We start from the raw sequence: 25,105 nt of genomic DNA, 5'->3' as shown, positions 1-25,105 counted from the left end.
CATAATGACAAACATCTGACCGACCTGCTCTGATTCCTCCTCAAATGTCCAAATCGTTTGTTTAATAATCCAATGTCCTTCAATCGAAAAAGGTTCTGCACTGTAAACTTCGTTCTAAATGGAAGTATTACGTTCTCAATGCAAAAAAGAAAAAAAAGACTTACATGAAAGTTGCAGTTTAGCAAATACTAAAAAGTCTTTATCAATGCCCATAAAGATTGAGATTTCTGTATCTCAATGAAAGCAGTCCACCTCCTAACTTTAGAACTACAAAGACTCAAAACTACAAAGTTGTTTTACCTACAGGTGAGAGCAGCTGTTAAAGCAGTACTAAGTGACTCTTCCCCCTAGAGGCCATAAGAACAACTGCAGGTGTCGTTGCAAGTTGCGGTTTTTTTTAACTAATTAATGGTCCGTGAGAGTAAACACTACGCTGACAGAAAATTGTGTTACTGTACATCCGATAACACAGTGGAGATAATGTTTTCACTCAAACTTGGCTGTAAATACTGTTTAAAGTGAAGCTAGCCCGCAGTTAGCTTTGCCCATTAGCCTGTTAGCTTCTTCTTCGTGATTCTATTAGTGTGTATTGGGGCAGTTGGTCGCGAGCCTATAGGGAACCTTTATTCAATATTTTCCACCTGAAACTGCACGGAAACACTAACTGTGTCTGTTAAAATGAATGTTTTTGGGTCGTTTTGATCATAATTTCAGTCTTAAAGGGAAATATACTGCTTGTTCAACAAAAACGTGAGTGGAAAATAGAGTATTTTATACAATATATGACAAAGTACAATTACTTCGTGTCATCCGAGGGGGATGGTGGGTCCCAAAGCCTGACACTTTATACCACTGATATAAAACTTTGGCATTTGCAGAAAATAGTTCTTTACTTTAGGCTACAGTGTTGAGGTTCAGCCCTTGGGTGCAGTGTTACTGTTGACAACATATTTTATTTTTAGTCTTAGTCTTTTGACTAAAATTTAATTTAATTTTAGTCGAGATTTAGTCTAAAAAAAACTTTTCAATTTTAGTCTAGGTTTAGTCGACTAAAATTGCAAGTAAATTTAGTCGACTAAATTTAAGACGAATTTAGTGGACTTTGCATTGATAATCTTCATTATAATCATCGTTGTTCCTCTGCTTCATGGAGCTGCTCCACATGAACAAAGCTCAGACCTGTTCAATTTACACATGAGGCTCTTTCAGACGCTCAATAGAAGTTTGGATGATTTTAGTCTCTCCTTTTCATTTTTATTTAGTCTTATTTTAGTCGACTAAAATATCTGGACATTTTAGTCACAGTTTTAGTCTCATGAGAAACTTTTAATTTAGTTTTAGTCCAATTTTAGTCACAAAAATATCACTTTGATTAAAATTAGGTCAAGGTCAAGGTTTATTTATATAGCACATTTAAAAACAGGGTACTGCCCCAAAGTGCTTTCCATATTCAGTGCAAAATCACAGACACAAAAAGATAAAATAAAATGCAGCATAATCAAATGTCCAGCTCAACTTGGATTAAAAGCCAGTGCAAAGAGATGCGTTTTCAACAACGACTTGAAATTGTCAACAGTAGAGGCCATTCTGAGGCAGAGGCAGAGAGTTCCAGAGTTTAGGGCCAGCAACAGCAAAGGCTCGATCTCCTCTGGTTTATCGTTTGGACCGTGGGCTAAAGTCTAAGAGCAACTGGTCCGAGGACCTCAATGATCTGCTGGGAGTCTGCAAATTCAGCAAGTCTTTTAGGTACGAAGGTGCCAAGTCATGAAGAGATTTAAAAACAAACAGTAACATTTTAAACTGGATTCTAAAAGTCACAGGAAGTCAGTGGAGAGAGGGAAGCACAGGTGTAATGTGCTCCTGTGGTCTGGTCCCTGTGAGCAGACGAGCTGCCGCATTCTGGACTAGCTGGAGTCTGCGGATGGACGACTGGTCCAGGCCGTAATATAGTGAGTTGCAATAATCCAGCTGTGACGTTATGAGCACATGGACCACTCTCTCAAGTTGGCATGGTGGTAGGTAGGGATTGACCTTGCCCAAAAGTCTCAGCTGGAAGAAGCTTGTTCTTACCACAGAACTTATTTGTTTGTCCATTTTAAAAGCACCATCAAAATAAACACCAAGACTCAAATATATAAATTAAGACTAAATATTTTATCGACGAAATTAACACTGACTGGGTGTTTTGGCAATGATGAAAATCGGCCTCCACGACCCCTGATCTAGGTCAAATGCCCGACTAAATCTTAGCTCGTCAAAACAACTAAATTGTGATTATTATGCTCAAATTGAGACATCTAAACTAATCTAGTAAATTACTTTTTGCAGTGAAACCGTTTGGATGACTTCAGCGTCCGTCTTCTTCTGATTTTTGTTTAGTCATATTATAGTGGACAAAAACATCTGGACATTTTAGCCTCATAAACAACTCTTAATCAGTTCCGTGATTTCTCCAAACCTTCTCTGTGCCGCGAGTGGACGGCAAAGTCACAACTGCTTTGACTGTGTTGTTTCAAAGATAACATCTGACTCCATCAAAGTGCCTTTAACTGCCTTGAACTTTCCTCCCTCTGAAAATGCGCAGATCTTTTCCTCACTTTCTGTTCAAACCACACGATGATTTACACCGGTGTCCACTTTGTTTTTGAAACCGTTTCAGCTCAAAACGCTTTAACGGGGACGCGCCGACATCTTGGATCGACGCCTCCTCAGCGTAGACGAGTTCAGCATGTTTCCGTCAATTCAAAATGGCGGCGCGTTCCAGGAGCCCCTTTTTCTTATGTCTATGTTTTTGTTGTTCACTGTTAGCCTGACAGTCACCTCCTCTCGCAGCACAGTAGCCTTTCCTTTGCCTGTGTGTGTGGTTTGTGTGTCCGTCCCTCGTTGTCGTGCTGTATATGTGTGTGTGTTGTGTTTTTGTGTGGGGTTTTTAATGGATATCGAGTTCATTTCAACAGTTGCTAAAGCATAATTTGTGGGAGTGAGTCACTTTTTGATCGCAGTGATAGGTTGAGTTCACGTTCTAGTAATGAATGGAGGGCAGGGACCAGTCTGTGCTCATGATCACCTGCTCAAGTCCATCAAGAAGCTGAAAGGACTGTTGTTTTTTGTAGCTTTTTACCATTCGATACTTTAACGATACTTGTTTCCGATACTGATGCCTGAACGATGCTTTTTCTGATACCTTTGCTAAATTATTTCTCATATAGAACCATGAAACAGATTAAAGGAGCTATACCTGATTTCCAAAGGGTTACTCAAATTTCAAGTTGCTACACTGTAAAAAAAATGTCCATGAAATTTACTGAAAATTTCGGCAAAATTGTGACTGAAAAAAAATGTAAACTGAAAAACGATAAAACACTGGTTAATTAACAGTAATGTTTAGTTAGATGTTTTACCACACAAGACTGTTACTTTTAAAGAAACTTGATGTTAAAATAATCAAATTTCTTTGTAGTTTCAACACAGAAAAACTGCAAAACAAAAACCAAGCAAATACAGTTAAATGAACAACGGGAGTCTATTACTAAAAAACGTAAGGACTTGAAACTAATGTTTACGAGCAATTAACTTAACCATTAGTCGTGTTTGACATTAATCATCATGTAAATTGTACTGAAAAAACTTGTTTTAATAACGGGGTGGTTTTAGTAGATGTACAGAAAAAAAACTGCTAAAATAGAAACAGTCAACAGTTTTATTATGTTAAATATACAGGTCATTCCGTAACCTTGTTTACATGTTACTGTATTTTTTACAAAAAAATTCTGGCAACCACAGCTGCCAATGTTTTTTTGTAAAAACAACAGATTTTTTTTTACAGTGTATTTTCTGGACCAAACTCATCTCAAACATTCCTAACGCATTTACAACATCAACGTTCGTCACAGGGACTGAGTTTAAACCAGGTTTCACGACTTTCAGGAGGAAAACTGTCACTTCACTGTGAAATATGCTTACGACTGTTTAAAAGGCTTTAAAACCAGTGTTTTTTGGATAAATGTCTGCTTTTACCGTATACTACAGCAGTGGTTCTCAACCTTTTGGAGCCGCGACCCCCATTATAACAGGTAAAGGGGTTCGTGACCACCCGCCCGGGTCACACCGTGAGAAATGGGAACATAAGCCGACATAATTCTTAAAAAACAAAGAAAAAAAACAATGGCTGAAAAAAATTCATCAAACTACGAACAAATAATGGCACTCATTGGCAAACATTAGATTATATGCTAGTGAAAACATGTATATTTTATCTAAATTATCTGGTGACCCCCCAAATTTGTCTCGCGACCCCCAGGTTGAGAACCACTGTACTAAAGGACAAAACAAATTTTATTCCAATAATGGATCAATTAAAAAAATCAAGGATAACTCCTTTAATAATGTTCATTTATTCATTTTCCTTCCATCTAATTTCTTTTCCATTTGTGTCATTTGTTTGAGGTGAAACAACCAAGAAACTTCCTTGCGCTACAAAAAGGGGCAGGAAAAAACAATTAGCAAGTTTTTCTTATTTTTCCACCATTTAAAAAAAAAAAAAAAATATTCCCCACCAGATTTTCCATTTTTTCCCCACAAATTTCCCCCAATTTTTTCAAATGTTTTTACATTTTTTCTGTGTTTTCCTATTTATTTATTTTTTTCAGTTTTGCCCCAATTTTTTTCTTTTTTTCAATGTTTAAAAAAAAACACCAAATTTACCTAAATTTTTCAACTTGTTTTTCCCACTTTCTTTTCAACATGTGTTTCGCTTTTTGTTTCTTTTACATTTTGATGAACAACAACATCATGACCTTAATATAAAGATTTTATATTTCTTTTCAGCACCAGTAGTTTTTTTGAGGAGCTAAAGTGGACGTGCCAAATGACCAGTGTCCTTGGGGATTAATGAAGTCATATCTTCTCTTAACTGAATACATGTATTTAAAACACTCATCTCGAGTAACTGTATTCAGGTAAAGTTACTATTTAATTTGAGGCTGTTTAGAATACAGCTACTTTCCTAAAATAAAATCACACAACAAGAGAAAGAAAAGAAGTTCATAACAGGCATGTAACAAGTGCATGTTTTTAATCATATGCCGCTTTCAAGCTTGATCATAATGTAAATCAACGTGAAAGTATTCTGTACAGACTACAGTACTCTGATTGGGCAAAGTAACGGAATATGTTACAAAGTACATTTTAAGGACGAGTATTTAGTAACAAAACACAATTTCAATGTTTTCTCCCCAACACTGCAAATGAACCGTCGTGTTTCAGGAGATCATGTGACGAGTTCATGGTTTTATGTGAGCCTAAAAAACTTTAAAAGGATGTTCTCATACTTTCCAAACACATGCACATGTTATACTTCAGGAAAAAGGGAAAATCAACGCACTTTATTAATTGTAATCCATTCAAATCCCCAGCAGATGGCAGTAGAGAGGTCGGCTTCAGTTTCAGCTACTTCCTCCATTCATGAGGCTTCGTTTCTCAGGCTCAGTGTCACGTTCTTATCTTTACACAGACTTTTTTCTAAATAAAGCTATAATATCAACAATGTGGTGCTTTAAGCTCCACTTATGTGTCACGTCTTAGATTTAAGGATTTGATATAAAAGCAGAGCAGAATCCCCCACAGTGGAGTTCAGAGGGCGGCGTTCTTTATCATTGTTTTTTCCTTGTCCTTTCTCTGTTATTCTTCTTCCTCTTGTCTGGAGGTGTGACCTGTTCACTCTCGATCCGTTTGGCTTGGCGCTTGCCTCTTCACCACGACAGCGACTCGAGCTTTCTGAACCTTTGAGCTTTTCCCGCTTCACGCCGTGGATCTGAGCTGGCCGGCGTTGCCCGTGCGGTCCAAAGACAGGCCTTCACTCGCTTCACTCTCCTCGTCACCCTCCGTCTTCACACGATGTTCTCCGGTTTTGTTCTTGCAGGTGGCTCTGCACGTGGAAGGCCGGCTCTCAGTATCAGATTTGCCGCAGGTATGTTGTTTACGGACACGGAAAGAGGAGTTTTGACCTGGAGGTTGCTTTGAATGAGAGACAGTTGTGCAAGATCTCCCAACGACACTTCCCAGGAATCCAGTCAACCAACCATCCTTTCTCTTGGTTTTTGCCTTTTTCTGCGAACTGGATCGTGTTTTCTGCGTCCCACATTGGATGCTTTTGTTCGTCTTTGCTGTGTTTCTGTGAGGTTCATCGGATTGTTTACTGCAGAGAGTCCGTAGACCTATGACTTTCTTCTTCTGAGACACTGAAGAGCCCCTCCTGGAACCGCCGCCTTAACGTGGTGGAGGGGTTTGAGCGCCCGAATGATCCTGGGAGCTCTGTTGTCGGGGCTTCGTGTTCCTCGTAGGGTCTCCCAGGGCAAACAGGTCCTATAGGTGACGGGTCAGAGAAAGAGCGGTTCAGAAGCTCCTTATGAGAGACCAACAGGCCCGGTTAGAATCGTGAGGCCGTCCTTCTGTGGACCCACCACCTGCAGGAGGAGCCGTAAGGGGCTGGGGCAATGTGATTTGGGAAACTCCAACAGCTGCTCCCACGACCCGGCAACGGACAAGTGGAAGAAAATGGATGGATGGATGGGTGGATGGATGGATGGATGGATGGAAATGGATGGATATGGATGGGTGGATGGATGGGTGGATGGATGGATGGATATGGATGGATGGATGGATGGGTGGATGGATGGGGGATGGATGGATGGATATGGATGGATGGATGGATATGGATGGATGGAGACACCGAAGAGGCACCAAGAGCCTCCCACAGCTGCTGCACGGTGGAGGCGTCACAAGAGGCTCTGTAGGAAATCAATCAATCAATCAAACTTTATTTATAAAGCGCTTTTCATATCGAAAGGTTTCACAAAGTGCTTTACAGATTTCAACATCTAAAACAATGCGCCTGGGACGACCTCCCATATATATACATTTTATATATTAGGATTAAATAAATAGATTAGTCAGTTAAAGGCTGAGCTAAAAAGGTGGGTCTTGAGCTGCTCTTAAAAACATGAACGTTCTCTGCAGCCCTGAGCTCCTCCTCAGGCCTGAGCTCCTCCTCAGGTCTGAGCTCCTCCTCAGTCCTGAGCTCCTCCTCAGCCCTGAGCTCCTCCTCAGGTGGTTCCAGAGGCGAGGGCCGTAATATTGAGTCTTTGTGTTGACTTTAGGAGTAACTAGGAGACCCCTGGAGGAGCGAAGGGGCCGTGAAGGTTCGTGAGGTGAAAGCAGTTCTGAAAGATAAGAAGGACCAAGACCATTGAGACATTTAAAAACCATTAAAAGAACTTTAAAATCGATCCTGAAACACACGGGGCCAATGCAGCGATTCTCAAACCGGTGTCATGTGGAACAACAAAGGGACAAACCAGGAAGTATCCAGAAGGCGGTGAAAGACTGTTGTGGAGCGGAGGGAGCTGGTCAGGTTGGCCCAAAATGGCGGCGCGCTCAGTCGCAGCGGCTCAGGACTAACCCAACACCGGGACGCAATTTTGATTTACAAATGTACAACGGTGAACGGACTCAACGTATAAAACGCTTTTCTACCTTCATCAGGCCCAAAGCGCTTTACAGGAAAGGAACCAGTCACCCATTCACTCTCTCATTCATACACCAATGTACACAGACACTGGGGGCAATGTGGGTGAAGTGTCTTGCCCAACAGCGTGCACTTTCAGGACGTGGGATTCGAACCCCCGACCGTCCGATCACGAGACGACCCGCTCAACCATCTGCACCACCGTAAAGAGAGATCTGGGTATGAACTCTATGGAGCCGATGCATGATTGACTTTTACAGCGTTGTTTAGTCCAGACTAGATTCAGGGTCTGACTTCATGGTGATTCTGAGAAGGTTGTGTCGATGAGGACCATCTCCAGCCATTGACCCATCGAGTGCTGGAGGTTCCGTGGGAGGACCATTTGACTGCATAATCTTTTTGGATCGTGATTGCGTTTTGGCTTCTTGGCTTCTGGAAACATTTGGGTGGCATCAAAACGCTCGTCTTGCTCGGTTCCTCTCGCTGGGTTTCCATCACTGGTAGTTGATTTTTTTGGTATATTTTGCTTTTTTCTGGGTTTGATCTTGACTAAGAATCTCTAGAACCTCCACAAGCTGTACATTTCTGTGACTCTCTTCTGGTGGACTCCGAAACACAAATCTATTGACCTGGGAGGTAAAAGCGCTGAGAGACAGGGTAGAACTTGGGGGACTTTGCTGCTGTTCTTTGACTTGGACGAACTTCTTGTCGTCAGATTGGGAAGATACAAACACAGCGATGCATAGTGTTTGTTCACAGCATCTGCTACACGTTCTTCCTCTTGACTCGTCATCTCCCCTTCTGCAAAAAGTGGATTCTAAGCAAGTAAAAAATGTCTTACTTTAAGAAATAAGTTCTTATTTTTTCCCTAAAAAGTAATAATGTCTTGCCTGGCAAAGTTTTCTTGAGAAAAAAAATCTTATTCTAGGAAATGAAATCTACTTATGTTAAGAAAAACTAAGCTCAACAGCTCTTAATGTCAGAACTGATTCTCATAGAGAGATAAAACATTCCATTCTTTAAAGTGGGCGGCTCGGTGGCACAGCGGTTAGAGCCTCAGCTTCACAGCTCGAAGGTCTTGGGTTCGATTCCCACCAGGACGGGGCCTTTCTGTGTGGAGCATGTTCTCCCCGTGTCTGCCACTAAAAACATGTACAATAGGTGAATCCTCCAGGTGATTCTGACCATCAGCCTGGCTCCACATCATGGAGACGGGTCTCCGGGCGCCGGCAATACTTTCCTTAAATATTAGTGTTTATTAAGAACATTTTGCTCAAAAATGTGAGTAATTCAGAACATTTTACTTAAATCAAGCAACATTTAAGTAAAACATCCACATTTTTTCACTAAATAAGAATGTTTTCCATTTTCTGAGGACATTTTGCTTAATTCTAGCTATTTATTTGCTTAAATTTAGTGTTTCATTCTTGTTTTATGATGAGAAAAATATTCTGGAAATAAGAATTCTTAGCAAGAAAAAAATGCCGACCCCATTGGCAGAATTTTTTCAAGACAAAAATGTCTTATTTTAAGATTTTTTCCCTTGTTTTTAGTCGGGCACTTTTTGCAGTGTGTTGGTCCAGAAAGGATTTCAGGATGAGCTTCTGACCAACTTCTTCTCACATTTGCTCCTTCCATTAAGTTTCAGCTCATCTGTTTGTAGTCCTTGCCATATCAATCCTTTAGTTTCATGTGGACAGTTCCAGTATTCTAAACCAGGTCAAAAACATGAGCCTTTTGAGCCAGATCTTCCCCTCAGGAATCTGCCCTGCCCTCCAAGTCAGTCTCGAGCAGAACATTATCACGTGAACGCAGCCTATTTCATGTTTACGTTACAAGTTCTACCTCATTTAACTTCTCTTTTTCCCCTCGTCTAATATATGTGGTTCCTTTTTTACGTTTGGGTCAACAGGGTTCTTACACCAACCCCTCATTGTGTAAGGATCTTTTTCTTATTTATAATTGTGTCGTTTTCAGGTCCAGTGCGATCAACGTGGTGAAGATCCTGCGAGTTTTGCGAGTTCTGCGACCGCTGAGGGCCATCAACAGGGCCAAAGGGTTAAAGGTAACGTTTGGTACATTTCGAGGGGATTTTCGGCATCAAAATGTTTATTATTCTGTTGTGAATCCCAGCTCACGTTTGATCACCGTGTACTGAGTAGTGTTATATACTTGTTACCCAAAGAGAAAGATAGATACAGACGGCATCTCTGGAATCGCCCATATATGGTCATTATTGAAAACAGTTAAGGGGGAAAACAGTTTTGAAAAAATGTAAATTTTCTCTAATTATTCAAAAACTACTTTAACAAACGCTGAATTATGAATATAGTTTCTACTAAATAAAGATACAAAGACATGGGGAGGAGCAAAGTGGTTCAACAGCCCATAAATACATAAAAAAAACGGAGAATGCTAACTTCATGCTACATGTTAGCATCGGGCTAATGCTAACGGTTAGCTAGCGTTTGCTACAACTGCCGTTTTTTCACTTCTACTGAACAATCTGCTGTGAGAAAATATCCATATGGGCCTGATTTACACTTGACTTTATTTGTATGTGATAAATAAGTTCATATTCCACCAGAAAATGGCAAAAAACAGTGGAAAATTGTGTTTCTCTAAAGATTCTATTTTCCCCCTCGGCGAAGCCACGCCCCCTTCTATGACGAGATGCGTCTGTATCTATACAGTAGTAAACAATCAAAACTAACAATGACAAAACAACCAGAACCACAAAGTCAAAAAAAGAATGAGTAGCCAAGTAAATAAATTCATTAATATACATAGATAAAATAGAGAAAGGTAAACAAAAAATAAATAAATATTAAAAATAAAAATTTTAAAATTCATTATAAAAAAAAAATTAATGAAAAAAAAAAGAAAATTAATTTTGATTATTAATTATAGAGATTTCTAGTCATCATACAAGGGCCTTATGTTGATAACACATCGCAAAACTGCATTTTCGACGCCTCACTGAACATTAGGAGCAGATTGATCCAGAGCCGTGGAAAGATGTTTTAGTTAGGGGGCGCTGAGGGACAAAATGTACCCCCAAAATACTTTTTCTGTGCATAAATCCTATTGATTAACCTCTTAACTCCCGCCTGAACCGAGAGCATTTTCTCCAGTGCAGCTTTACCCAAATCCTGTAGGCCAGTGTAACGCCTCATTTGAAAGACCTACAAAACTAAATGGATCTTTTTCCTCACGTCAGATTTTTTTTCAGCACTTTTTTTGTTGGGCAGTCGACTCATTTTTGTCAAATTTTCGTGACTTTTTTGTCACTTTTTCATCAAATTGTTCGCATTTTTTTTTGTCAAATTCTTATCACTTTTTCGTCCATTTTTTCCTCAATTTTTTGTCAAATTTTTGTCACTTTTTCGTCCATTTTTTGTCAATTTTTTCTAATTTTTTTGTCACTTTTTCGTCAATGTTTTCTCACTTTTTTCACATTTTCATCCTCGTTTTTGTCTCAGTTTTGCTGCCATTTTCACACCTTTCTCCCAGAAGCTTTTGGCCTGGGGGTAAAGCTGGAGAAAATGTGCTCGGTTCAGGTGGGAGTTAAGGGGTTAATATTGCCTGCAGTTCACAAACTATCCCCCAGGGGGTGCTGCAGCGCCCTCAGCACCCTGGGTTCCCACGGCCTCGGGTTAATCCGTGTTGTGTGACTGGGTGGTGAGAGCAGCATTGTCTGGAGTGTTCCATAGTGTGACTTCGGGGGGGATTTGTCTGGAAATCGGAAGTTTGCCCTCTCGCACGTGTTCAGACTGTGTAAAGACTGACACTTCTCTTCCAGCACGTTGTACAATGCGTATTCGTGGCCATTCGGACCATCGGCAACATCGTCATCGTCACGACTCTGCTCCAGTTCATGTTCGCCTGCATCGGTGTGCAGCTCTTCAAGGTAAAGGAAGGAAACTTATGTTAAAGTAAATAAACACATGTGAGGAGGCAACGAACTAAACGCACCTGTTTGTTTCAAAAGGGGAAGTTTTTCTTCTGCACGGACAGCTCCAAGCAGACTCAGGCAGACTGCAGGTAAGAACCACGAGCCCGTTTCTGTCTCGCCTCACTACAAATCATCACGCGTTTCCAGCCGTGTTTGTAGAGCCGTTTACCCCCATATTAAAGGGATGTTTCAGGATGTTTGACAAAAGGCCTCATTTCCTCGTTATCCAGAGTGTTGCTGATTTCTGGAGATGTTTTTTTTGTAATTCAAGCTTATATTTGAAGAGTTTAGTGGGGCTAAGCTAATGCTAGGCTAGTGCATGTCTATGGTATCAGCTAGCCTGCATTAAAAACACACTGAGGCAAATCACTTATAACCATATACATGTCTGTGTCCATAGAGTCATTTAAAAGACCTTGTATTTGAGCAGCATCAGCTTCGTGTATAAGCCAGTGTTTCCCAACCAGGGGTACGGGGACCTCTGGGGGTACTTGGAGCTATTTCAGATTTAAAAAAAGGTGAAACTGAATAGAATTTCAATATGAATTTCAAAGGAAAGTTAGTTTTGATTAAGTTTTTCAGTAAATGGTTTGATTTTGAGAGTGTTTTAGCTTAACTTTGAACACAACACACTGTTAAATACTGTGTGATATTAATTTAGTTGGTCACTTTGTAATAAGTGTAAATCCACCAGTGTTAATTTTGACAACATATTTTAGTTTAGTTTTAGTCTTTTGTCTAAAATGTAACTTAATTTTAGTCTAGTTTTAGTCGACTAAATTTAAGACTAATGTAGTGGACTTTGCATTGATAATCTTCATTCTAATCATATTTAATGTTGTTCCTCTGCTTCATGGAGCTGCTCCACATGAACAAAGCTCAGAGCTGATCCTTTGGCAGAGAATTTACCTGATCTGAGGCTCTTTCAGACGCTCAATAGAAGTTTGGATGATTTTAGTCTCTCCTTTTCATTTTTATTTAGTCTTATTTTAGTCGACTAAAATATCTGGACATTTTAGTCACAGTTTTAGTCTCGTGAGAAGCTTTTAATTGAGTTTTAGTCCAATTTTAGTCGGAAAAAATATCACTTTGACTAAAATTACTCGACGAAATTAACACTGAAATCCACGACTCAAGGGGTGCGCGAGGCATAAAAGGGTTGGGAACCACTGGTATAAGCTACGCGGCGGCGGAGTGATCTGCTAGAAAATAGTCCCTCAAAATGCGATAGTTCATGTGATGCAGGTCAGTTATACACTGCAAAAAGTGGATTCTAAGCAAGTAAAAAATGTCTTACTTTAAGAAACAAGTTCTTATTTTTTCCCTAAAAAGTAATAATGTTTTGTGTAGCAAAGTTTTCTTGAGAAAAAAATCTTGTTTTAGGAAATAAAATCTAGCCATTTCTTCTTCAGAGATATTTGATAAAAACATGCGAATTTTTCTTGTAACAAGAAAGAAAAACTTTTTGAATCTTCTTCAGTTTTAGACAAATAATATTTTTTCTTATTTGAAAAAAAACTAAGATCAACAACTCTTAATGTAAGAACTGATTCTCACAGAGATAAAACATTCCATTCTTTAAAGTGGGCGGCTCGGTGGCACAGCGGTTAGAGCCTCAGCTTCACAGCTCGAAGGTCCCGGGTTCGATTCCCAAAGGGGCCTTTCTGTGTGGAGCATGTTCTCCCCGTGTCTACCACTAAAAACATGTACAATAGGTGAATCCTCCAGCAGGTGATTCTGACCATCAGCCTGGCTCCACATCATGGAGACGGGTCTCCGGGCGCGGCAATACTTTCCTTAAATTAGTATTTATTAAGAACATTTTGCTCAAAAATGTGTGTAATTTAGAACATTTTACTTAAATCAATCATTTAAGTAAAATACCCACAATTTTTCACTAAATAAGAATGTTTTCCTTAAATTATTCCATTTTCTGAGGACATTTTGCTTAATTCTAGCTTTTTATTTGCTTAAATTTAGTGTTTCTTTCTTGTTTTATGATGAGAAAAATATTCTGGAAAAAAGAATTCTTAGCAAGAAAAAAATGCCGACCCCATTGGCAGAATTTTTTCCTTAAAACAAGACAAAATGTCGTATTTTAAGATGTTTTTCCTTGTTTTTAGGAGGGTACTTTTTGCAGTGTATTCCAAACATGATTCTATGGACACAGACATGTATATGGTTAGTCTGGTGTTATGAGTGATGAGCGGGTCACACTGTTTGTAATGCAGGCTAGCTGATACCATAGACATGCACTAGCCTTGCACTAGCCTAGCGCCACGAAACTCTTCAAATATAAGAACTGCCTATGTCAAACATCCCGAAACATCCCTTTAATCTCATACCTGAAGTTTATCTCATCCCGTGTGTGGTTCTCTGCGTTTCCAGGGGCTCGTACATCCTGTATAAAGACGGAGACGTGGGGAAGCCGGAGCGGGCGCAGAGACACTGGGAGAACAGCGACTTTAACTTCGACGACGTGCTCCAGGGCATGATGGCTCTGTTCGCCGTGTCCACGTTCGAGGGCTGGCCCGCGTACGTGGAGCTCGATCATCTCACGCTCTCTCCGAAGCCCCGCCCTCGTCACGTATGAACCTGTGTGTGTGTCCCCAGGCTGCTGTACAAGGCCATCGACTCCCACGCGGAGGACGTGGGGCCCGTCTACAACTACCGCGTGGTCATCTCCATCTTCTTCATCATCTACATCATCATCATCGCCTTCTTCATGATGAACATCTTCGTCGGTTTCGTCATCGTCACGTTTCAGGAGCAGGGGGAGCAGGAGTATAAAAACTGCGAGCTCGACAAAAACCAGGTGTGATTTGACACTTTTTTGTGTTTTCTTTTTTTGTTGTTGTTGTTGTTGTTGACAATGCACCTGGAAATACACTGCAAAAAGTGCCCGACTAAAAGGAAAAAATTCTGCCAATGGGGTCAGCATTTTTTTCTTGCTAAGAATTCGTATTTCTAGAATATGTTTCTCATCATAAAACAAGAAAGAAACACTAAATTTAAGCACATAAATAACTAGAATTAAGCAAAATGTCCTCAGAAAATGGAATAATTCAAGGAAAACATTCTTATTTAGTGAAAAATTGTGGGATATTTCACTTAAATGATTGATTTAAGTAAAATGTTCTAAATTACTCACATTATTGAGCAAATTGTTTTGTTTTTTTGATTGAATATTTTATTTCGAGCTACACAAAACAGACACAAAAGCGAGAAAAACAATAATAATAATTACTAAAAAACAAAAACAGCATTCTAGCTCGAAAAGGAGTGGGAAGAAGACAAGCTTATTAACTCCCCAATGTTCTTAATAAATACTAATATTTAAGGAAAGTATTGCCGCGCCCGGAGACCCGCCTCCATGATGTGGAGCCAGGCTGACGGTCAGAATCACCTGCTGGAGGATTCACCTATTGTACATGTTTTTAGTGGTAGACACGGGGAGAACATGCTCCACACAGAAAGGCCCCGTCCTGGTGGGAATCGAACCCGGGACCTTCGAGCTGTGAGGCTGAGGCTCTAACCGCTGTGCCACCGAGCCGCCCACTTTAAAGAATGGAATGTTTTATCTCTCTGTGTGAAGCAGTTCTTACATTAAGAGTTGTTGATCTTAGTTTTTCTTAACATAAGAAAAAATATTCTTTGTCTAAAACTGAAGAAGATTCAAAAAGTTTTTCTTTTTTGTTACAAGAAAAATTATCATGTTTTTAGCAAATTTATCTGAACAAGAAATTTTTAGGGAAAAAATCAGAACTTAAAGTAAGACATTTTTAACTTGCTTAGAATCCACTTTTTGCAGTGTAGTTACACTGTCAATAATGCAAAACAAATTTAGGCCTTTGAAGTGTAAAAACGACATGCTTGAATAATCTATTATGATGTCACACTGCAAAAAGTGAATATCAAGCATTGGCTTAAATGACTTGAATTGAGGAAATGTTTCTTGTTTTGAGCGGTTTTCACTCATTTAGACACTTTTCCTGATCGGACCGAGTTTGCTTTGCTTGTTTGAGGACATTTCAGACCAGTTCTAGGGTAAATCTCGCTTGAAATAAGAAAGTAAAATTGCCAATGAGATAAGACCAATTTTCTTTCCCCATTGGCAAAGAAAATGACCTGAAATAAGGACGAAATGTATCGAAACGAGTCAGAAACATCTCAGAACAAGTGAAATAATCCAGGACAAATGCCCAACAACTTCTTGACTAGTCAAAACAACTAGAATTTGGATTATTGTGCTCAAATTGAGATGTTTAGACTGATCTAGTTAATTACTTTTTGCAGTGCATAGATTTGACCTGTTAAATAGATCCCGATAAGCCAAGTTAATATGATGATGAATTTAATTAGCCGTCAACAAAAGACACACCTCACAGGTAAGAGCGCCACCATGCCGCCACATTCGGTATTTAATCCCTCGATCCGTTGGTGAAACAGTGAAGATCCCGAGTTCAGGACCAAACGCCAACAGGTCCGAGGTGGGTGGACTTTGAGCTGGAAACAAAGGACTCCTAACAAAACACGCTCTCCATTTTGTTTCCCGCAGCGCCAGTGTGTGGAGTACGCCCTGAAGGCCCGCCCACTGCGCCGCTACATCCCCAAGAACCCATACCAGTACAAGGTGTGGTACGTGGTCAACTCCTCCTACTTCGAGTACCTGATGTTCACCCTCATCCTCCTCAACACCATCTGCCTGGCCATGCAGGTGAGTCAGTCTGCGGGACACGAGAACAAGGCCGTGGGAACCCAGGGTGCTGAGGGCGCTGCAGCACCCCCTGGCGGATAGTTTGTGAACTGCAGGTAATATTAACCCCTTAACTCCCACCTGAACCGAGCACATTTTCTCCAGCTTTACCCCCAGTCCAAAAGTTTCTGGGAGAAAAGGTGTGAAAATAGCGACAAAACTGAGACGAAAACAAGGATGAAAATGTGAGAAAAAAAATTACAAAAAATGAAAAAATGGACAAAAATTTGACAAAAAAGTGAGAAAAAATGGACGCAAAAGTGAAAAGAATTTGACGAAAAAATTCGAAAAATCGGACGAAAAAGTGACAAAAATTTTAGAAAAAAATGACAAAAATGGACACAAATTTGACAAAAACGGAGAAAAAATTGGCAAAAAATGAAAAAAAAAAAAAGAATGAAAAAGTGAGAAAAATTTGACGAAAAATTGAGAAAAAATGGATGAAAAAGTGATAAGAATTTGACAGAAAAATGCGAATAATTTGACGATAAAGTGACAAAAAATTTAGAAAAAATGACAAAAAATCACAAAAAAATCACAAAAAAGTGAGAAGAATTTGCCGAAAAATGTAGGAAAAAAAGTGACAAAAAAAGTCAAGAAAATTTGACAAAAATGAGACGACTGCCCAACAAAAAAAGTGAGGGAAAAAAATCTGACGTGAGGAAAAAGATCCATTTAGTTTTGTAGGTCTTTCAAATGAGGCGTTACACTGGCCTACAGGATTTGGGTAAAGCTGAACTGGAGAAAATGCTCTCGGTTCAGGCGGGAGTTAAGAGGTTAATCAATAGGATTTATGCACAGAAGAAGTATTTTGGGGGTACATTTTGTCCCTCAGCGCCCCCTAACTAAAACATCTTCCCACGGCTCTGCTTATGAATGAAGCTCGTGTGAGTGAAGGAGCTCACCTCACTCTCCACCGTGTTGACGTTCCTTGATAAAGACATCACTGCCTCCGCTACATAAAAGACCGTAATCCAAAAACACTGTCTCTCATCGTTCTTAAAATGATTTGGATGTTGATGTATTGGCTCCGTTAGCTTCCCAGAACTTTAACATCGGCAGATCCATGTTTCTATCCACAGCGTTTGATAGTAATATGAACGACCTTGCAAAAAAATCTGGTGTTTTTTTCCCTGAAACATGTGCATTAAGACCTACACACTGAACGGGTTAAGTAATCTTCTCCACGAGGTCTGAGAAGTCTACACGGTCTCAAGCAGTTGTGTCGCGGGCACTATTTGTTGTCCTCAACCTGTGAGATGTTTCTGTGACGTTTCTGCAATGTCTCTGAGACCTGTCGGATACCAAGGAGATCTCAAAGAGCCTCCATACGACTCTTTGAGATCTGACAGGTCTCGGAGAGATTGCAGGGACGTCACAGAAACATCTCAGGTCTCAGAGACCTCGCGGAGACTCCGCTGAAATCGAACCTGTTCATTTTCATCGAGACCTGGAGGCAGTGTTAATTTCGTCAACTAAAAAGTCTAAGTTTTAGTCAAAATGTTTTTTTTTTATGACTAAAATTGGACTAAAACTAAATTAAAAGTTTCTCATGAGACTAAAACTGTGACTAAAATGTCCAGATATTTTAGTCGACTAAAATCAGACTAAATAAAAATGAAAAGGAGAGACTAAAATCATCCAAACTTGTATTGAGCGTCTGAAAGAGCCTCAGATCATGTAAAGTCTCTGTTAAAGGATCAGCTCTGAGCTTTGTTCATGTGGAGCAGCTCCATGAAGCAGAGGAACAACATTAAATATGATTAGAATCAATATTATCAATGCAAAGTCCACTAATTTGTCTTAAATTTAGTCGACTAAATTGACATGCAATTTTAGTCGACTAAAACTAGACTAAAATTGAAAAGATTTTTTTGACTAAATCTCGACAAAAAATAAAATACATTTTAGTCAAAAGACTAAAACTAAATAAAACTAAATAAAAATATGTTGTCAAAATTAACACTGCCTGGAGGCCTGTAAAGGGCCAATCTCATTGGAGAGCCAATAAGATTGGCCCTTTAGCTTTCACTCGTATCCGTACGAGGTGGATCTAGACGGGCAGCAGCTGCAGTGCCAGCCCGAGTAAAGGTCTCGCCACCCCAGCTGCCACCCCATTGATTTCAGCCAGGTTTTGTCCTTGTTTGGAAATGTCAAAATTCTAGTGTCGTCATCAACCTGGCACTTTATAAATGTCTCAAGGACTAGTTGCGATCCAGATCTTCACAGCCTGATTCATCTAATAGTTTAATAGGCTCACTCTCAGTTAGTACTTTATTGACAGGACAAAGATTTAAAACAACTTCATAGCTAAACTAGAAATGCAATGGCTGCGCCATTGCGATTGACTGCGGAAATGCGGGAAGCGAATGCAGAAAATTGCATAAAGTCTTCAAATTGCATAATCTATTTTGCATAAACTGGTAAAATGCATCAAATGTCATGTTGCATAAACTTTTTAAACTGCATAAAGTGGTAAAATGCATGAATGGGTTAATTTGCATAAATTATGTAAATTGCATTAACTCTTTAAAATTCATAAATCCTAAATGGCATAAACTCTTAAGTTGCATAAACTGGTTAAATCCCATGAACTGGTTACTTTGCATAAATTGTTAATGTTGCATAAACTTGTATATTCCATAAACTGGTCAAACTGTTGAAATGGCCTCAGTGCTTGATTGGCAGAAGCTGCACAAATGGCTGAAAGGCGGAGTCTCCTGATTGGCTGGATTCCCCCAATACACACCAATGCAAACATTTCAAACTCTCGTATAAAAAAACTGGAAATCTGCAGAAGGCCAATTTTTTCTCAAAACCCACAAGTTGCAGAAGCTGAACCTGCACAAAGTGCAGAAATTGCATAAAATGCAGAAAAAAGTGCAGAAAAGCATGGATTTGCGGCAGCCCCATTATAAGTCAATGGGAAAAATCTCCGACATTTTGGCCGATTGCGGAAAAACCGTAAGTTACAGAAGTCCCAAAAGTAACAGCACCTTCTCCTCAACATGCGGAACGTTTTGATGCATAACTTGCATAAATTGCACAAAGCATGAAGGTGCTGAAAGCTCTAGAAAATCGGGAAAAAGATGGAAGAGGAATAATAATAAAGAACATGAAAACCAATAATTGACTGCGGAAGAATTCCGCAGTCAATCAATAAGGAGCCAAGTGCCGTCTCCTGCGATGATGTGTGAGTAAAATAACAGCGGTGCCTCTAAAAAGGCACTGACATTTTCCCTCCAATCGTTCAGCTCTTCTTCGTGCAGTATCTTGATAATCCAGTACAATGTCCTGTTTGTCTTCTACATTACGATATTATTCCTCCTGTGTTTGCAGCACCATGGTCAGACGAAGAGCTTCAACGACGCCATGAACATCCTGAACATGCTCTTCACCGGCCTCTTCACAGTGGAGATGATCCTCAAGCTGATTGCCTTTAAACCCAGGGTAAGTTCAAGCCGCACTCAAACGTCCTCAGCAGCTCAATTATAGAAAGGCTTTTGTATAAACTGCTTCTTATCAGGAGACGTTGCTGCTGTGTTTGTGACTGCATTAAGGTGTGTGTTCACAATCAAACTGTATTTAATATGAAAAGGCTGTTACTGCTGCTCGCTGAACATGTGGTATCTCAATGTTTCTGTCATTTTCTCTAAAGGAGACATATCATGCAAAATCAACTGTTTTAACCGTGTTGTCAGTCGTTCCCAGTCATTACCATTACTGCCTGTAGAGGGCGCTCCAGGCCAATTGGAAATCGTTTTTTCCTTTACGTACTGACACTATGACACTATCTTTTTAAAGGGTGAAAATATTCTGATGTAGGGGACACAGGGGCTATTTGTCACACGGGGTTAAAGGTCACATTGATGTCTATTGCGTTGTCTGTTGGTACTGATATACAATATTTGTGTTGGTATTCTTTTTCTATTCCAATAATCATTTTCTCATTTGGACAGAAGACATGAGGACGGGACACATTTGAATTGTTTTTATACCTTTGCTTTTGTTTGTGCCATAGATTTTATTTTGTTTGGTGACTCGAATTTTTCAGACTTTGGTTTGCCGTCTTCTGTTTTAAACCTATGGTCAGAAACCTCGGGGTCGTCTTTGACAACTCGCTTCGTTTCGACAAACAGACTGACAGCGTGGTCAGGTCAGGTTTTTATCAGCTGCGTGTTTTAACTAAAGTAAAGCCTTTTTTAAACCGCTCAGACCTGGAGCGAACCATCCACGCTTTCATCAGTTCAAGAATTGATTATTGTAGCCTGGCAAAAGCCAGACTGACTTCATTTATGTATTCATAAATACATATAAAGACAGTCTGGAATTGTGGTAATAGGACGCAATTTCTAAATCGAGACTGGAGGCGGGGCTAACGATCGCAGCTTGAACAAGAGCGAACCAATCAAACACAAAGCGACTTACGCTTTGCGTTCACGTCCTCCGCCATGATTGTCGTCCACACGTGCAGTGGAGTAAATGCTCCGGTAAAAGCCCTCGGAGCAGCTTCTGCTGTGGCTTTAACGGCAAGTCCAGCTCATTTAAAACAGAAGAAAGAGCACTGGTAAAAGATCGCTGTGTCGCGGCCGCCATCTTCACTGTTTTGGTTGCAGGAGGAGCGCAGGTGTTTATGGGAAATCCTAGCGCGGAAGATGACGCACTGTTAACTCCCGCCTCCCGCGCTACGATTGGCTCTGCCTGGTTTTGCCGGAGTCAGCGAGATTCAAATCACAGAATTCCAGACTGTATCCCCATGTATCTCTGAACATGGAGGATCAGTCTGGCTCGTGCCAGGCTATGATTATTGTGCCCTTTATTTTGGAGTTTCCCATTCCAGTCTTAATCGTCTTCAGTTGGTGCAAAATCCTGCAGCTCTTTTTTAAACAAACACACCCAGACGTCAGCACATCAGCCCAGTCCTTTTTTCGCTGCATTGGCTTCCAGTTTCTTTTAGAGTTGATTTTAAAATCCTTCTTTTTGTTTTTAAAGCCCTCAATGGTCTCGCCCCTTCATACTTGTCTGAACCTTTAACTGTTTGTGACTCGGGCAGATCCTTGAGGTCGTCAAACCAGTGCCCAGGACCAGGTCCAAGCACTGGGGTGATCGGTCCTTTTCAGCAGCTGGACCCAGACTCTGGAATAACCCCCCCCCCCCCCCCCCGATATGCACCATCACTGACTCTGGCCTTTTTAAATCCAGGCTCAAGACGCATTTATTCAGACTGGCTTTAACACTAAGCAGCACGGCCACACTTTTAGTACATTTTATCTGTTTTATTGTTTGGTTGTATGAATGTTTTAATGGATTTTATGTGGTTTAATTGTAAAGCACTTTGGTCGCCTTGAGTGTTGTAAAGGGCTCTATAAATAACATTTGACTGATTGATTTGATAATCAAAACACACATATCTGAAAGCCAGAAATGTTAGCTTTGATTCGAGCCATTTTAGAGCTAACGCGCTAAAGCTACTTACACTGTTCGTAAAGTGGACACTCGGGGGTTGGTTGTCACATGGGGCAAACATGGTGGGAGATTTTTTATAGACATGTTTTAGCTTTTATAGTTGTGTTTGGGTCATTTGCAGAGATGGGTAGAGTAGTTACTTACAATCATTTCACTCAAGTGCAAGTACAAAGTGACCCAAACAAGGACTTGGAGAGAATGTTACTTGAGAACTGAGTAAATGTTTGGGCGAAAAAGTCACATGGAGATTGTGATATTTACAGAGAAGAAAGTGACAAAGCTTTATCAAACGTCATCTTAAGTTTAGTTTATTTTGAACTATTTAAAAACAATGATAATACAAGTAGTGCATACCAATACAGCAAATGTTCAAAAAGGAGTGGGTTGAAGTGTGACCTTATTTAGTCCCGCCCCCTTTTCTACTTGATATTGATAATCGTTCTTCTTTTACAACAACCTGCACAACTGAGATACTCAATATTTACAACAATTGTTTTACAAAATATGAGTGGCTGTATCCGAAAGTCCACACTATCCCCTATATAGTGACTATATAGTGCTCACGCCATTTTGTAGGGGTGTCCGAATGTCCAGAGAGAAAAAAGTAGTGCACTCGAAATTTCCCACAATGCATCTGGAAAAGTAGTGAGCATCGATGGTCAGTAAACGGGTCAATATAGACCACAATGCATTGCGAGAGTGGGAGAAGAGCCTGACAGAGACAGGTCTGTGAACTAAACACGACTGAAGTAAATCAGCTGTTTCAGTCGTGTGTTTGTGTTTCTCAGGAATAAACGACCTAAATATAAACGGTTACGGTGAAAAGATGCTAACGTTAGCTGCTAACCTTTAGCTGGAGCTGTTAAATGACCGATAGCTTCATGCTAACGTTAGCCGCTAACCTTTAGCTGGAGCTGTTAAATGACCGACAGCTTCATGCTAACGTTAGCTGCTTACCTTTAGCTGGAGCTGTTAAATGACCGACAGCTTCATGCTAACGTTAGCTGCTTACCTTTAGCTGGAGCTGTTAAATGACCGATAGCTTCATGCTAACGTTAGCTGCTTACCTTTAGCTGGAGCTGTTAAATGACCGACAGCTTCATGCTAACGTTAGCTGCTTACCTTTAGCTGGAGCTGTTAAATGACCGATAGCTTCATGCTAACGTTAGCTGCTTACCTTTAGCTGGAGCTGTTAAATGACCGACAGCTTCATGCTAACGTTAGCTGCTAACCTTTAGCTTGAGCTGTTAAATGACCGACAGCTTCATGCTAACGTTAGCTGCTAACCTTTAGCTGGAGCTGTTAAATGACCGACAGCTTCCTCTCGAATAATCCAAGACATTCACGTAAAATCCATGTGAAGTAAAATCGTATCTGACTCGTGTTAATCCATAAATATTCCACTGTCTCTGAGTTTGGTCTTTATCACAGAAATACTTTATTCCCGGAGTTTAGCGACTTTTAGCAGATGTCGTCACTCAATCTGCTGGTGTTCGGACACCGGGCTCTGAGCTCACGCTGGGGAGATTTTTTTTTTTTCCTTTTTTGTGATGACAGTTACGCCTGTAAAAGTGCCAAAACAGTCGTTCTGTTTCATAAAATAAACGTTTGTAACAATAAATAAATTCAGATAAAAAAATAATTAAAAACATGTCTGCAGCCGCAGCGCGCCTGACGTCACCCAGCGCGGAGAAAGTCGTGTCTTGTGTCCGAATCGCCAACAGAATCGGTGACTATATAGTGACTATATAGTGCGGCCTGTGTAGTGAATGAGGGGTTAGGGAATAGTGTGGACATTCGGATACAGCCAGTGTCTTTTCACAACATACACATCACGGCCATAGAAATCCAGCGACAATAATGTTACTGATTGTTTAAATTGTTGTTTAAATTATAATTAACATCCAGCTCTATAGTTTGTGAAGACCATGTTTTTATACATAGATTTATCTTAACATCAAAACTCCATTAAAGACAATAGCGACAACCAACCCCAAGCCCCGCACATGGGGCACATCCACGCAGCAGTGTTGGTTTTGGCAGCCATGCTTTTCGTATTGGAATTGGAAATTGGGATAAATAACAATAATCTCTTGGCTTAATATAGCTTTTGACAAACAGACTACACCACAAAAGGCAGAAGTACCAATGTGAACATGACATTTTTTCCCAAAAGCGCCCGCCCTCCTCGTCCTCTGAGCATCGCTTCGAGATTTTTTTTACCAACAGCGTCGAAAATGAAAGTGTGACAAATAGCCCCGGTCTCAGAATGTTTTTAAGCCTCAGTTATGCATGATGTGTCTACTTTTGGTGATTTAGCTGGAGAACAATTGTTTTCTGTGTATGTCAATGAATAGTAAAAGCTCAGAGGTGGTCAGCGACTTCATTACAAAAATACAGATTCAACTGTTCAAACATGCACAGCGCCACCTACTGTTCTGGAGGCTTTTGAATGAGACAAATATGCTGCTTGTGTACCTTTATAGAACTGCAGTGGTGGGAGACTTGACCAAAGCTCCAAAAAGACCTGACTTGGGACTTGCTGTTTGTGACTCGAGACTTAACTTGGACTTGAGGCCAGTGACTCTCAATGACTCGCTGTGACTTTATAGTTTTTATTTATTTAAGTGAAACTGTCGAAAGATCAGGATTCATTTTGTAAAAGCGGCGCATCTTTGTTTACATTATGGTGATTATCCACATGCGTGTTCGGTTTCCAGAGCGTCTGATCAATACAGTGCGAAAAGGCAGGAGGAAATATTTCTTTGGATGCATTAAAAGTTTTCTAAAGACAGTGAAGAGGAGGAGATTTACGTTCAGGAAAACGTTTGAAACAATGGGCTGGACCTACAGCGCAGACGGAGCCTCCAGAACCACCATGTAAGAGCTGATTCATCAACAGCAATCTTGGGGCTTTTCCATGTTTTAATTCGTTCACACAAAGTTTACAGCATTTAGAGGTTATTTTAGTGACAGCGGGACTGAAGGCTACGCGGGATCTACTTTGAGCAGGGGCGAATCCGAGTATACAGGGGCTGGGGCAGTACAGGGGAACCACTGACAGAAAAACTGCCAGAAACTAACAAAAATAAAAAATATTATTTCATATTTATCTTTCAGACGGCAGGGAAAAGCAGCTCATGTTTAAAATATTATGCTTTTTTTTTTTTAAGTCGCCTTCCTTAAAATGCTGTCCCAGCAATTTTGTACATGGACTATTTATTTAAAATACATATATTTTTATCGTTTAAATATTAATGAAACTTTAAATCCAAATCCATGAGATTTTAAAAAGTTTGATTTTAGCCTAAATTTTCAAAATTACGGTATCTTGAGAAAGCACTTGTTATTTTCAAGGTGAAACACACGTAAAGTCGACACTGGCGTTTGTGACTTGAGGTGA

The 25,105-nt window shown here is 40.1% G+C and overlaps 1 protein-coding gene across 12 annotated transcripts in view; it reads left to right on the top strand.

The window, feature by feature from the left end:
• cacna1c (calcium channel, voltage-dependent, L type, alpha 1C subunit) overlaps positions 1-25,105 on the top strand; it is a 373,377-nt gene that overhangs the window by 277,820 nt on the left and 70,452 nt on the right. For all 12 annotated transcript variants that reach the window (XM_079552350.1, XM_079552351.1, XM_079552357.1 and 9 more), the window contains 7 exons: positions 9,503-9,590; positions 11,328-11,435; positions 11,517-11,569; positions 13,869-14,015; positions 14,094-14,295; positions 16,039-16,197; positions 19,576-19,686. In XM_079552350.1, the coding sequence (XP_079408476.1) occupies positions 9,503-9,590; positions 11,328-11,435; positions 11,517-11,569; positions 13,869-14,015; positions 14,094-14,295; positions 16,039-16,197; positions 19,576-19,686 (868 nt within the window). The remainder of the gene's footprint in view (positions 1-9,502; positions 9,591-11,327; positions 11,436-11,516; positions 11,570-13,868; positions 14,016-14,093; positions 14,296-16,038; positions 16,198-19,575; positions 19,687-25,105) is intronic.

Source organism: Gobius niger (assembly GCF_951799975.1).
Source record: "Gobius niger genome assembly, chromosome: 2".
NCBI classification, from domain to species: domain Eukaryota; kingdom Metazoa; phylum Chordata; class Actinopteri; order Gobiiformes; family Gobiidae; genus Gobius; species Gobius niger.
Note: the sequence above shows the minus strand (reverse complement) of the source record. Positions and strands in the feature narration are given on the sequence as shown.